This window comes from Panulirus ornatus, chromosome 18, assembly GCF_036320965.1.
Source record: "Panulirus ornatus isolate Po-2019 chromosome 18, ASM3632096v1, whole genome shotgun sequence".
Lineage (NCBI taxonomy): Eukaryota > Metazoa > Arthropoda > Malacostraca > Decapoda > Palinuridae > Panulirus > Panulirus ornatus.
Window position 1 is genome coordinate 25256670 of NC_092241.1, and position 12578 is coordinate 25269247.

At 39.0% G+C, this 12578-nt stretch overlaps 1 protein-coding gene across 1 annotated transcript in view; it reads left to right on the forward strand.

Moving 5' to 3' along the window:
* Window positions 1-12578, forward strand: part of LOC139755007 (lysophospholipase D GDPD1-like) — a 183328-nt gene that overhangs the window by 36284 nt on the left and 134466 nt on the right. The window contains exon 2 of the mRNA XM_071672915.1: window positions 1605-1647. Coding sequence (XP_071529016.1) covers window positions 1605-1647 — 43 coding nt within the window. The remainder of the gene's footprint in view (window positions 1-1604; window positions 1648-12578) is intronic.

A 12578-nucleotide genomic window follows, 5' to 3' on the forward strand; every position in this document is an offset into this window, starting at 1 on the left:
ATAATCAATGTGAATATCATTTAGGTTCTCATATTTTTTTTTAGTGACCTTCTATAGCTCTTTTCCTCTGTATCCTTTAGCCTGTATAACATAGTTTATTCTTGATGAATTTATGAAAAAGTTTGGATTTTCCCCAACATTTTCCAAAGTAATTTATACAAAGTTTCCCTGCTTCTGCCTTGTCAAGCTATGTTTGTTCCTTCATCCCTTGTACCTGAAATTTTTTTTTTGCTGATGTGCTTATTAGATTTCCTTATTAGTGCATCCATGAACTCTTGCTTTCTGACATTTCTCATATTAGTTTATATCTTTGACACCCATTCCCTTTAGGAACACCATTAAAGGAGTGGCCACAGCAAAAGAGTCTCCATTACTGGCAAACTTCATTGCTGCTACTTAGTGTTTAGTGCCTCATTCTTAACAAGCCACTGGCAGAGGGTAACTCTAATGCAGTGTTTTCAAAGGCTCCAACCAAATGTTTCTTCTAATTACTTTTACCTAATGCGTATACTTAATGTTCCAACATACTGCTTTTACCTAATACTCCCACCTTATATTCCTGCCGACTACTTCTACCTAATATTTCTATCTAATGTTCCTACCTACTACTCCTATCTATTGCTCCTACCATATATCCAAAAGGCAGGGCTAGGTCATATTGCTCTCAGCTGGAAAGTCTAGAGTTGTGAAGAATGAATTGTATGAGTTAAGTGCAGTCAGATGTTGTATATGATAAGTAGAGATTGTATGTTTGTGGACAGAATGCCAGCGGTCTACGTGGATGCTGTCAAGTGTTATGTATGATAAGTAGAGATGGTATGTTTGTGGACAGAATGCCAGCATGGGTGAGGCAGTAAGAATAGACATTTACCTTGATCAGTGGAGTGCATCTTGACAACCACTGAAGTACTGGTTCACTACTTAACCATCTCTAACCCTCCCAATACCCACATGGATAGTGCTGGTAAAATACCTCCCTGATCGGTGACTGCCTACCAACTTCTACCTACTTATTGAACTATATCTCTCACTTTTCTAACCTTCCTTCAATAGCTCATGTCATGACAAATCTATCAATCCTTTATTTCCTTCATTCAGGTTTTACAGAACTTTTCATTGTGGTGTTGTCCATCATTGCAATGGAATTTCATCTATTTTTTTTTTTTATACTATTCGCCATTTCCCGCGTTAGCGAGGTAGCGTTAAGAACAGAGGACTGGGCCTTTGAGGGAATATCTTCACCTGGCCCCCTTCTCTGTTCCCTCTTTTGGAAAATTGAAAAAAAAACGAGAGGGGAGGATTTCCAGCCACCCGCTCCCTCCCTTTTTAGTCGCCTTCTACGACACGCAGGGAGTATGTGGGAAGTATTCTTTCTCCCCTTTTCCCAGGGATAATGGAAAATGGATAATGGAGAAAAAATTTTCTCCATTATCCATCTCTCTATTTATGTTCACCAAAACAATCTGTGATGAATTTTACCTCCAACCTCAAAACTGTATTGAAAACTAAAGTGATTATGTAACTTATATTTGGGTAAGTACCTGCAAATGCTACTAGTTGCATAGCCACAGACATAAGAATAAAGTATATTTTTTTCTTTTCAGGTGCTGGAGAAAATTATGAAAACACAATATCAGCTTTCAAACAGTAGGTGATAATTATGTGGTATCTTTGTATATTTAGCCATGTTGCTGATTGCTTGAGTTACTCTTATTTACCCGTAATTCAAATGGACGTTTATAAAAGTTATGTGAATGTATGAATTGAATGAGTTTTCCTCCTTACCAATAGCAAAATCTGTAAGATATATGAAATATCCCTTCTGAATTTTTCATGATATTTTCATCATTGTTAGTCTGTGCTCATCACAGCATCATATATTATCATATGCTGTACTTTTTCTCATTTGAAAAATATCATTTTATGAAAGACAAGTTTTGAACAGAAACTGATGAAACTTCTATACAGGCTTCCCCTGTGATTCACAAGTTTGCCACCTACAGTTTCATTTTTTTCATCAGCTTTTGTAATAAAGATTTGCAATCACTTGAAAATGATGTAAGCTACGTGTATGTATTCATTGTATGTGGGTGTTCCCACTTCTTTGTGTGTCCCTTCTATTGCACTAGCGGAGATCAGCGAAAGAAATAAATAGATATATTTGACATAAAAAGGTACATATACAATTCACATCCATGCTGACATGCGCAACTGTCCATTCAGTTTGAGTGGTCTTCAACGGATTCGACATATTGCGATAAGTTGGTATGAAAATTAAGTAGTAATAATGAACTTATTTAGATTATACATAATAAATAAGTAACACATAAACCACACTGAAAGGATATATTATGAGATGACCTGACAAATTTTTGATTGGATAATAGATATAACTTGTTTATAGAATTGCTTTCTGTTATAATGACTTTGTCCACTGTAGGCTAGTTGAAGAGTCAGGATTTATAGAGTTTATGGATGTGCATGATAAACTTAGTTTATGTTTAAATGTATTTTAGACCCTTATTTTCAACTTTATCGGATAGGAGAAAGTCTTCCCAAATGATTCCTTTGGATGTAGTAGGTGCAAAAGGACAGAGTGGATAAAAGCCATTTGTGTATTTTAATTTTTGAATGCGGTCAGTAGAGGAGTTACGGGGAGTGTTCATCCTGGTCGAAGCTCAGATTGTTGTTAAATGTTGTTAGTAATCAAGTGAGAAAGGAAGATATTAAGTTTGGGACAGGAATTTCTGCTTAAGTATGATAATCGATTGCAGTGTAATGGGACATTTTAATCGTTTTGGAGTCAAATAGTTTAGGAAAGACAAGGAAGTTAAGCCTACCCTTTGAGTCGTATAGGTGAAGAATCCTTGATTGATGTTTTCAATTGAAGTTGGATTTAAAGAATAATCATCCCTGGCATGAAAGAAAGATCATAGACAGTTTTTGGGCACTGATGATGTGTTTTAATTTTGTGCAAGCCAGGTTATTGCATGTTTTGATCAATGAGTAATTGCAGTAAATATTTGAACTGGTTGTTTTCGTTTTTTTGGAAATTGAAGACTTGTAGATTTTGTGATGTAAAAAGGCTTATTGTCACAAAGAGAATACAATATAGTATGAAGTGAGGATGAATTTTGTACTGTGTTGTGCTTAAAAGAGTGATCAGGGCTATTGCACAGTGAGGCCTGTATAGTTGAGGCGAAAGGTAAATTTGTAGAGGTTGTCTCAAAAGAAACAGTGAATGTTGGTAAAAGTGGTGAATAAGTGGTTGGGATGGAACTTGTGTTTAAATAATTAGAAGTGAAAGGATGGAAAACGGTTAGAGCAAATTGTAAGGGATGAAGTGATGGATGTATTTAGAACATGATGGCTTAAAGTTATTGGGGCATGAAATGCATTTGGATAAAAATTGGATGTGGTGATAGAAGTTTATTGTGAGACTGCGCGAGGCATTTGGATATTGTAAAGATAGTGAAAACTGAATGTAAAAAGAAAACCTATAGAATCAAGAAATACAGTTGGGGTTATAGAATATCATAAATTTTAAGAATGAAAAGATGATTTAAGGAGGTAAATAAAGTGCGTAAGACAAGGGAGCAAATGGGAACTTCAGTGAAGGGGGCTAATGGGGAGGTGATAACAAGTAGTGGTGATGTGAGAAGGAGATGGAGTGAGTATTTTGAAGGTTTGTTAAATGTGTTTGATGATAGGGTGGCAGATATAGGGTGTTTTGGTCAAGGTGGTGTGCAAAGTGAGAGGGTTAGGGAAAATGATTTGGTAAACAGAGAAGAGGTAGTAAAAGCTTTGCGGAAGATGAAATCCGGCAAGGCAGCAGGTGTGGATGGTATTGCAGTGGAATTTATTAAAAAAGGGGATGACTGTATTGTTGACTGGTTGGTAAAGTTATTTAATGTATGTATAATTCATGGTGAGGTGCTTGAGAATTGGCGGAATGCTTGCATAGTGCCATTGCACAAAGGCAAAGGGGATAAGAGTGAGTGCTCAAATTACAGAGGTATAAGTTTGTTGAGTACTCCTGGTATGGGAGGGTATTGATTGAGAGGGTGAAGGCATGTACAGAGCATCAGATTGGGGAAGAGCAGTGTGGTTTCAGAAGTGGTAGAGGATGTGTGGATCAGGTGTTTGCTTTGAAGAATGTATGTGAGAAATACTTAGAAAAGCAAATGGTTTTGTTTGTAGCATTTATGGATCTGGAGAAGGCATATGATAGAGTTGATAGAGATGCTCTGTGGGAGGTACTAAGAATATATGGTGTGGGAGGCAAGTTGTTAGAAGAAGTGAAAAGTTTTTATCGAGGATGTAAGGCATGTGTACGTGTTGGAAGAGAGGAAAGTGATTGGTTCTCAGTGAATGTAGGTTTGCGGCAGGGGTGTGTGATGTCTCCATGGTTGTTTAATTTGTTTATGGATGGGGTTGCTAGGGAGGTGAATGCAAGAGTTTTGGAAAGAGGGGCAAGTATGAAGTCTGTTGTGGATGAGAGAGCTTGGGAAGTGAGTCAGTTGTTGTTCGCTGATGATACAGCGCTGGTGGCTGATTCATGTGAGAAACTGCAGAAGCTGGTGACTGAGTTTGGTAAAGTGTGTGAAAGAAGAAAGTTAAGAGTAAATGTGAATAAGAGCAAGGTTATTAGGTACAGTAGGGTTGAGGGTCAAGTCAATTGGGAGGTAAGTTTGAATGGAGAAAAACTGGAGGAAGTAAAGTGTTTTAGATATCTGGGAGTGGATCTGGCAGCGGATGGAACCATGGAAGCGGAAGTGAATCATAGGGTGGGTGAGGGGGCGAAAATCCTGGGAGCCTTGAAGAGTGTGTGGAAGTCGAGAACATTATCTCGGAAAGCAAAAATGGTTATGTTTGAAGGAATAGTGGTTCCAACAATGTTGTATGGTTGCGAGGCGTGGTCTATGGATAGAGTTGTGTGCAGGAGGGTGGATGTGCTGGAAATGAGATGTTTGAGGACAATATGTGGTGTGAGGTGATTTGATCGAGTAAGTAATGTAAGGGTAAGAGAGATGTGTGGAAATAAAAAGAGCGTGGTTGAGAGAGCAGAAGAGGGTGTTTTGAAATGGTTTGGGCACATGGAGAGAATGAGTGAGGAAAGATTGACCAAGGGGATATATGTGTCAGAGGTGGAGGGAACGAGGAGAAGTGGGAGACCAAATTGGAAGTGGAAAGATGGAGTGAAAAAGATTTTGAGTGATCGGGGCCTGAAAATGCAGGAGGGTGAAAGGCGGGCAAGGAATAGAGTGAATTGGATCGATGTGGTATACCGGGGTCGACAAGCTGTCAGTTGATTGAATCAGGGCATGTGAAGCGTCTGGGATAAACCATGGAAAGTTCTGTGGGGCCTGGATGTGGAAAGGGAGCTGTGGTTTCGGGCATTATTACATGACAGCTAGAGACTGAGTGTGAACGAATGGGGCCTTTGTTGTCTTTTCCTGGCGCTACCTCACACACATGAGGGGGGAGGGGGATGTTCTTCCATGTGTGGTGAGGTGGCGATGGGAATAAATAAAGGCAGACAGTATGAATTATGTACATGTATATATATGTATATGTCTGTGTGTGTATATATATGTGTACATTGAGATGTATAGGCATGTATATTTGCGTGTGTGGACGTGTATGTATATACATGTGTATGTGGGTGGGTTGGGCCATTTCTTTCGTGTGTTCCCTTGCGCTACTTCGCAAACGCGGAAGACAGCGACAAAGCAAAATAAATAGATATATAAATAAAATAAAAGAATGCTGTACAGTTATACAAATTCTACATGCCATGCTGACATGCGTCCAACTTATGTCCACTTCGAGATCCGATTGGTCTGTCAGAACGGAATTCGGACACATGTCGGATAGGGTTTGTGTATGAAAATTAAGTAGTAAGTGTAATGAACTTATCTTAGAATTATACAGTATAAATAAGTAACACATAAGAGCCCTAAGAACACTAACAGGCATTATATTAGTGCAGATGATCCCAACATAATTTTTGACTTGCGATAGTGAGATATTCAACCCTTTATTATAGAATATGCTTTATGTTATATGACTTTGTCCAGCTGTAGGCTAGTTGAAGTGCTCTGAGAATGTTTAAGGTTTTCTAGGCTATGTTGCTTGTTAGGTTAGATACTTAGTATTAGATGTATTAAATGTATTTTTGACTCATATTTTCAACTTTATCCCAGGGGATAGGGGAGAAAGAATTCTTCCCATGCATTTCCCACTGTCGTAGAAGGTGACTAAAAGGGACAGGAGCGTGGAACTATAAACCCTTCCCTCCTTGTATTTTAACTTTTTAAAAGGGGAAACAGAAGAAGGAGTCACGCGGGGAGTGTTCATCCGAGTCGAAGCCTCAGATTGGGTTGTCGTAAATGTGTGTTGATGTAATCAAGATGAGAAAGGAGAGAGAGGTATTATGTTTGAGGAAAGGAACCCGGATGTTTTGGCTAAGAGTGAAACGAAGCTCAAGGGTAAAGGGGAAGAGTGGTTTGGGAATGTTTTGGGAGTAAAGTCAGGGGTTGGTGAGAGGACAAGAGCAAGAGAAGGAGTAGCACTACTCCTGAAACAGGAGTGGTGGGAGTATGTAATAGAGTGTAAGAAAGTAAACTCTTGATTGATGTGTGTAAAACTGAAAGTGGATGGAGAGAGAGATGGGTGATTATTGGTGCCTATGCACCTGGGCATGAAAAGAAAGATCATGAGAGGCAAGTGTTTTGGGAGCAGCTGAGTGAGTGTGTTTGTAATTTTGATGCACAAGACCAGGTTATAGTGATGGGTTATTTGAATGCAAAGATGAGTAATGTGGCAGTTGAGGGAATAATTGGTGGACACGGTGTGTTCAGTGTTTTAAATGGAAATGGTGAAGAGCTTGTAGATTTGTGTGCTGAAAAAGGGCTGGTGATTGGGAATACCTGGTTTAAAAAGAGATATACGTAAGTATACGTATGTAAGTAGGAGGGATGACCAGAGAGCGTTATTGGATTATGTGTTAATTGATAGGCGTGTGAAAGAGAGACTTTTGGATGATAATGTGCTGAGAGGTGCATCAGGAGGGATGTCTGATTATTATGTTGTGGAGGCGAAGGTGAAGATTTGTAGAGGTTTTCAGAAAAGAAAAGAGAATGTTGGGGTGAAAAGAGTGGTGAGAGTAAGTGAGCTTGGGATGGAGACTTGTGTGAGGAAGTACCAAGAGAGACTGAGTACAGAATGGAAAAAGGTGAGAGCAAATGATGTAAGGGGAGTGGGAAGGAATGGGATGTATTTAGGGAAGCAGTGATGGCTTGCCCAAAAGATACTTGTGGCATGACAAGCATGGGAGGTGGGCAGATTAGAAGGGGTTGTGAGTGGTGGGATGAAGAAGTAAGATTATTAGTGAAAGAGAAGAGAGAGGCATTTGGATGATTTGTGCAAGGAGATAGTGCAAATGACTGGGAGATGTATAAAAGAAAGAGGCACGAGGTCATGAGAAAGGTGCAAGAGGGCAAATGAGAGTTGGGGTGAGAGACTATCATTAAATTTTAGGGAGAATGAAAAGATGTTTTGGAAGGAGGTAAATAAAGTCCATAAGACAAGAGAATAAATGGGAACATTGGTGAAGGGGCTAATGGGAAGGTAATAACAAGTAGTGTTGATGTGAGAAGGAGATGGAGTGAGTATTTTGAATGTTTGTTGAATGTGTTAGATGATAGAGTGGCAGATATAGGGTGTTTTGGTCGAGGTGGTGTGCGAAGTGAGAGGGTTAGGGAGAATGATTTGGTAAACAGAGAAGAGCTAGTGGAAGATGAAAGCCGGCAAGGCAGTGGGTTTGGATGATATTGCGGTAGAATTTATTTAAAAGGGGGATGACTGTGTTGTTGACTGGTTGGTAAGGATATTTTATGTATGTATGGCTCAGAGTGAGGTTCCTGAGGATTGGCGGAGTACATGCATAGTGCCATTGTACAAAGGCAAAGGGGATAAAGGTGAGTGCTCAAATTACAGAGGTATAAGTTTGTTGAGTATTCCTAGGAGATTAATGGGAGGGTATTGATTGAGAGGGTGAAGGCATGTACAGAGCATCAGATTGGGGAAGAGCCGTGTGGTTTCAGAAGTGGTAGAGGATGTGTGGATCAGATGTTTGCTTTGAAGAATGTATGTGAGAAATACTTAGAAAAACAAATGGATTTGTATGTTGCATTTATGGTTTTGGAGAAGGCTTATGATAGAGCTGCTCTGTGGAAGGTATTAAGAATGAATGGTGTGGGAGGCAGGTTGCTAGAAGCAGTGAAAAGTTTTTATCGAGGATGTAAGGCATGTGTACGAGTAGGAAGAGAGGAAAGTGATTGGTTCTTAGTGAATGTCGGGGTGTGACAGAGGTGCGTGATGTCTCCATGGTTGTTTAATTTGTTTATAGATGGGGTTGTTAGGGAGGTGAATGCAAGAGTTTTGAAGAGAGGGGCAAGTATGCAGTCTGTTGTGGATGAGAGGGCTTGGGAAGTGAGTCAGTTGTTGTTCACTGATGATACAGCTCTGGTGGCTGATTCGGGTGAGAAACTGCAGAAGCTGCTAAGTAAGTTTGGTAAAGTGTTTGAAAGAAGAAAGCTAAGAGTAAATGTGAATAAGAGCAAGGTTATTAGGTGCAGTAGGGTTGAGGTACAAGTCAATTGGGAGGTACATTTGAATGGAGAAAAACTGGAGGAAGTGAAGTGTTTTAGATACCTGGGAGTGGATTTGGCAGCAGATGGAACCATGGAAGCAGAAGTGAATCACAGGGTGGGGTAGGGGGTGAAAGTTCTGGGAGCGTTGAAAGATGTGTGGAAGGCGAGAACATTATCTTGGAAAGCAAAAATGGGTATGTTTGGAGGAATAGTGGTCTCCACAATGTTATATGGTTTTTAGGCGTGGCCTATGGATAGAGTTGTGCGGAGGAGGGTGGATGTGTTGGAAATGAGATGTTGTGAGGTGGTTTGATCGAGTAAATAATGAAAGGATAAGAGAGATGTGTGGTAATAGAAAGAGTGTGGTTGAGAGAGCAGAAGAGGGTATTTTGAAATGGTTTGGTCACATGGAAAGAATGAGTAAGGAAAGATTGACAAAGAGGATATATGTGTCAGAGGTGGAGGGAACGAGGAGAAGTGGGAGACCAAATTGTAGGTGGAAGGATGAAGTGAAAAAGATTTTGTGTGATCGGGGCCTGAACATGCAGGAGGGTGAAAGGCGTGGAAGGACTAGAGTGAATTGGAACGATGTTGTATACCGGGGTCGAACTGCTGTCGGTGGGTTGAACCAGGGCATTTGAATCGCCTGGGGTAAACCATGGAAAGTTTTGTGGGGCCTGGATGTGGAAAGGGAACTGTGGTTTCGGTGCATTATACATGACAGCTAGAGACTGAGTGTGAACGAATGTTGCCTTTGTTGTCTTTTCCTAGTGCTACTTCGCATGCATGCGGGGAAGGAGGTTGTCATATCATGTGTGGCGGGGTGGCGACGGGAGTGAATAAAGGCAGCAAGTATAAATTATGTACATGTGTATATATGTATATGTCTGTGTATGTATATGTATGTATACGTTGAAATGTATAGGTATGTATATGTGCGTGTGTGGATGTGTATGTATATACATGGGTTGGGCTATTCTTTCATCTGTTTCGTTGTGCTACCTCGCTAATGCGAGAGACAGCGACAAAGTATAAAAAAAGAATATAATTTTCAACTGATGTTGAGTTTCTCGGAATGTAACCCCAACATAAGTCAGGGAGCATCTGTAACCGCTTTGCAAGACTTTTTGATGAATAGATAAATCTTTGTTTTAGTTTTTCCATGCCATGTGAAAGAAATATTTTTTTGAAGCATGTAATATGTAAGACAGTATGGTAGAGTAGTACTCGTGTTATAAGGCTCACAGATGAATATTTTTTAAGCGAGTCAAGGCCATTGCCACTGCTGACTCTGCCAGCTGTGCGTGTATTCAGCATATGACACAACATGTATGCACTCACATTACCGTGCCAGAGTTATGATTTCCTTGCACTCATGTATATGCAATTTCTCAACAGAGTAATGCTATTTATCCTATTGCAAATAAATGATGTTTCAATGCATACCATATGTAGACATATATTTACATCTTTTCGAACTTTGCTCTTCTGTTTTCAGCAATTGCTTTTCGTATGGTAGAGCATGATTTTCCTGATGATCTTCTACTCAGATGTCTCATTTGTGATCCAATATGCATTTATTGCGTGTTCCTTATTTTAGGCCATCATCACCATACAGAAAAATTTTAACATTTCATCTCATAACAAAAGCATTATATCATTTTTTCACTTACTATTATGTCCATCAAATTGTGATCAGAATACTCTATGAAATTGTCCAGCTCTTCTAAATGCTCAATGACAGAAATAATCCAGCTCTTCTGAATACTCATTGACAGAACATGCACCTACTATACCTGAATTACGTGAATTGCTTTTGTCAAAAACAAATTGAGTTAGAATGAAGTCAGCAACATCTGTTCATGCCCATGATGCAGATGGCCAATGTGGTGAAGCACCTCCCTTCCTCATACTTGGACTGGGGTCATCTTCAGCCTTATTCCTGGCAGTATCATACATCTCTTCACATCTTGAAAACTACATACACTTGACTCACTATCACTCTCCTCTAAAATTCCAAGTCAAGCATATCTAATAAGTTCTTGTAATAATTTGGGTTTTCTCATACAGCTTGCTTGAGGCAAAATTGTTATGCTGTACACTTCAGCATTTTGATTATCACTAGCTATTTGAGTGGAAAAATATGGACTAATGTGTAAAAATACCCTTTGAGGTTTCAATAAGTGAATTGCAGTAAACCTCACATGACCTAGTATTTTTAGATGACCTGGAATGGATTGATATCAGGCCAGTGATCTTCTTTAGTCAAGTAGAATCAGTATGTGAAATATAAAGTGAGGCAACTACAGTAGTCAACATTACAAAGAAGAAATACATTGGCTCACTCACCTAACTGTTTAATGATTATGATAGATTTACTTATTGGGACACAAGTCAGTTATGGGAGATTGCATGATAGCACACAATGGTGATTGATAAACAATTTTCGAATACTCTTATAGCTTTTGTATCTTGTATTTACCTCAAGATGACTTGTCCTGGTATGTTGGTAGAAATGCATGGAGAATAATTTATAACCAGCATGATATGAAGAATTTGTACCTTGGATATTCAGTTGCCAAAACAACTGGAGAGTCTGGACCTCTGAAGGTACTTGAGTGTTTGGAGAATTTAAACATATTTAACAAAAGTATAAGTAAATCAGTGGTGCAGTTGATGTAATGAAGCACCCATGATGCTGTTTGGACAATCAGAGCAACTTTAGTGTTTTAGACAATCCCACTTACAGCTCCAAGTGTAAGATCAAAACTATGATAATGACTGAGGAGTCAAGCAACCATAGTGATTGATCAATCAGGATTTACCCCCATGATTAACATGTTTGTTTGCTACCCACATTGTACTAATTATTTTTTTGCTGGGTTAAGCTCTCGGCAAAATTTGTAGTTGACATGTCTGCTAGGCAAAACACAAAGGTATTTGCCAGTATAATGAACATGAAAGACCAATATGAATGGAAAAAATTATGAATAATATGATATTGCTGACCTTCACTTATTAATATGAAGTGTGTAAATGGAAGTGATCAGACAGTTATAGTATGCAGGCTGCTGAAATAAGCTTTTGGTAGTATCAAGTGGATGTAGGTAACTTTGAAATATATGGGAAATGTGAGATGTCAGAAAAAGATATGGGTGTTGTGTTACATAGTTGATTCAAAGAAACACTTGGAAGTGCCTTGGTCATGTGAAGGGGATGCATATTGATAGGTTGGTAAAGATAATTTATAAGAGCAAGGAAGAAGGAGTTAGAGTGAAGGGAAGACAGTTGACTTCAGGGAAGGGAAAAGTGAGGAAGTACATTGGAGAGAGGATCCGGGGAGTTGTAAGCAGATAGAGCCTGGTAGGGAAGTTCCTTTAGACAGGACAGCTTGGAAATATATTTGCCATGGCCACATTCCCAGCAAGAGTTCCTAAAGTAAATGAGGCATTGGAGATAATAGATGAATAAACAGGAAAATGAATAGGTAAAGATGTATTGTGGCATGCTCATAAGTACATTTCATTGTTTCTAGGACAAGAATTAGCCAGCAGCACTTGGGCAGCTGTGTTATGTCCATCAACAAGCCAGCATAATAAACAGCAGCACTCTGCAGATGCAAATGGTATTTTATTTCTGGCTAAACTTAATCATTTGTGACTGAGCTAATTATGAAAAATTTAACAGTACGAGTGACAAGATTTTAGATTGACCACTTAGTTGTAAAGTACAATATCTATTTTTAATCACTTTTTTGTAACATTTGAATAATAGCTTAATGATGAACATTTTCTCTTAAAGCATAGATTTTGATTAGACCTTCAAATGTTATGCTGACACATTTAAATTAATTCATTAGGGCCCTTAAAGAAGCTTTTGATATGCATTTGATTTAATATGTCATTATGTTTTAAAGGTCTC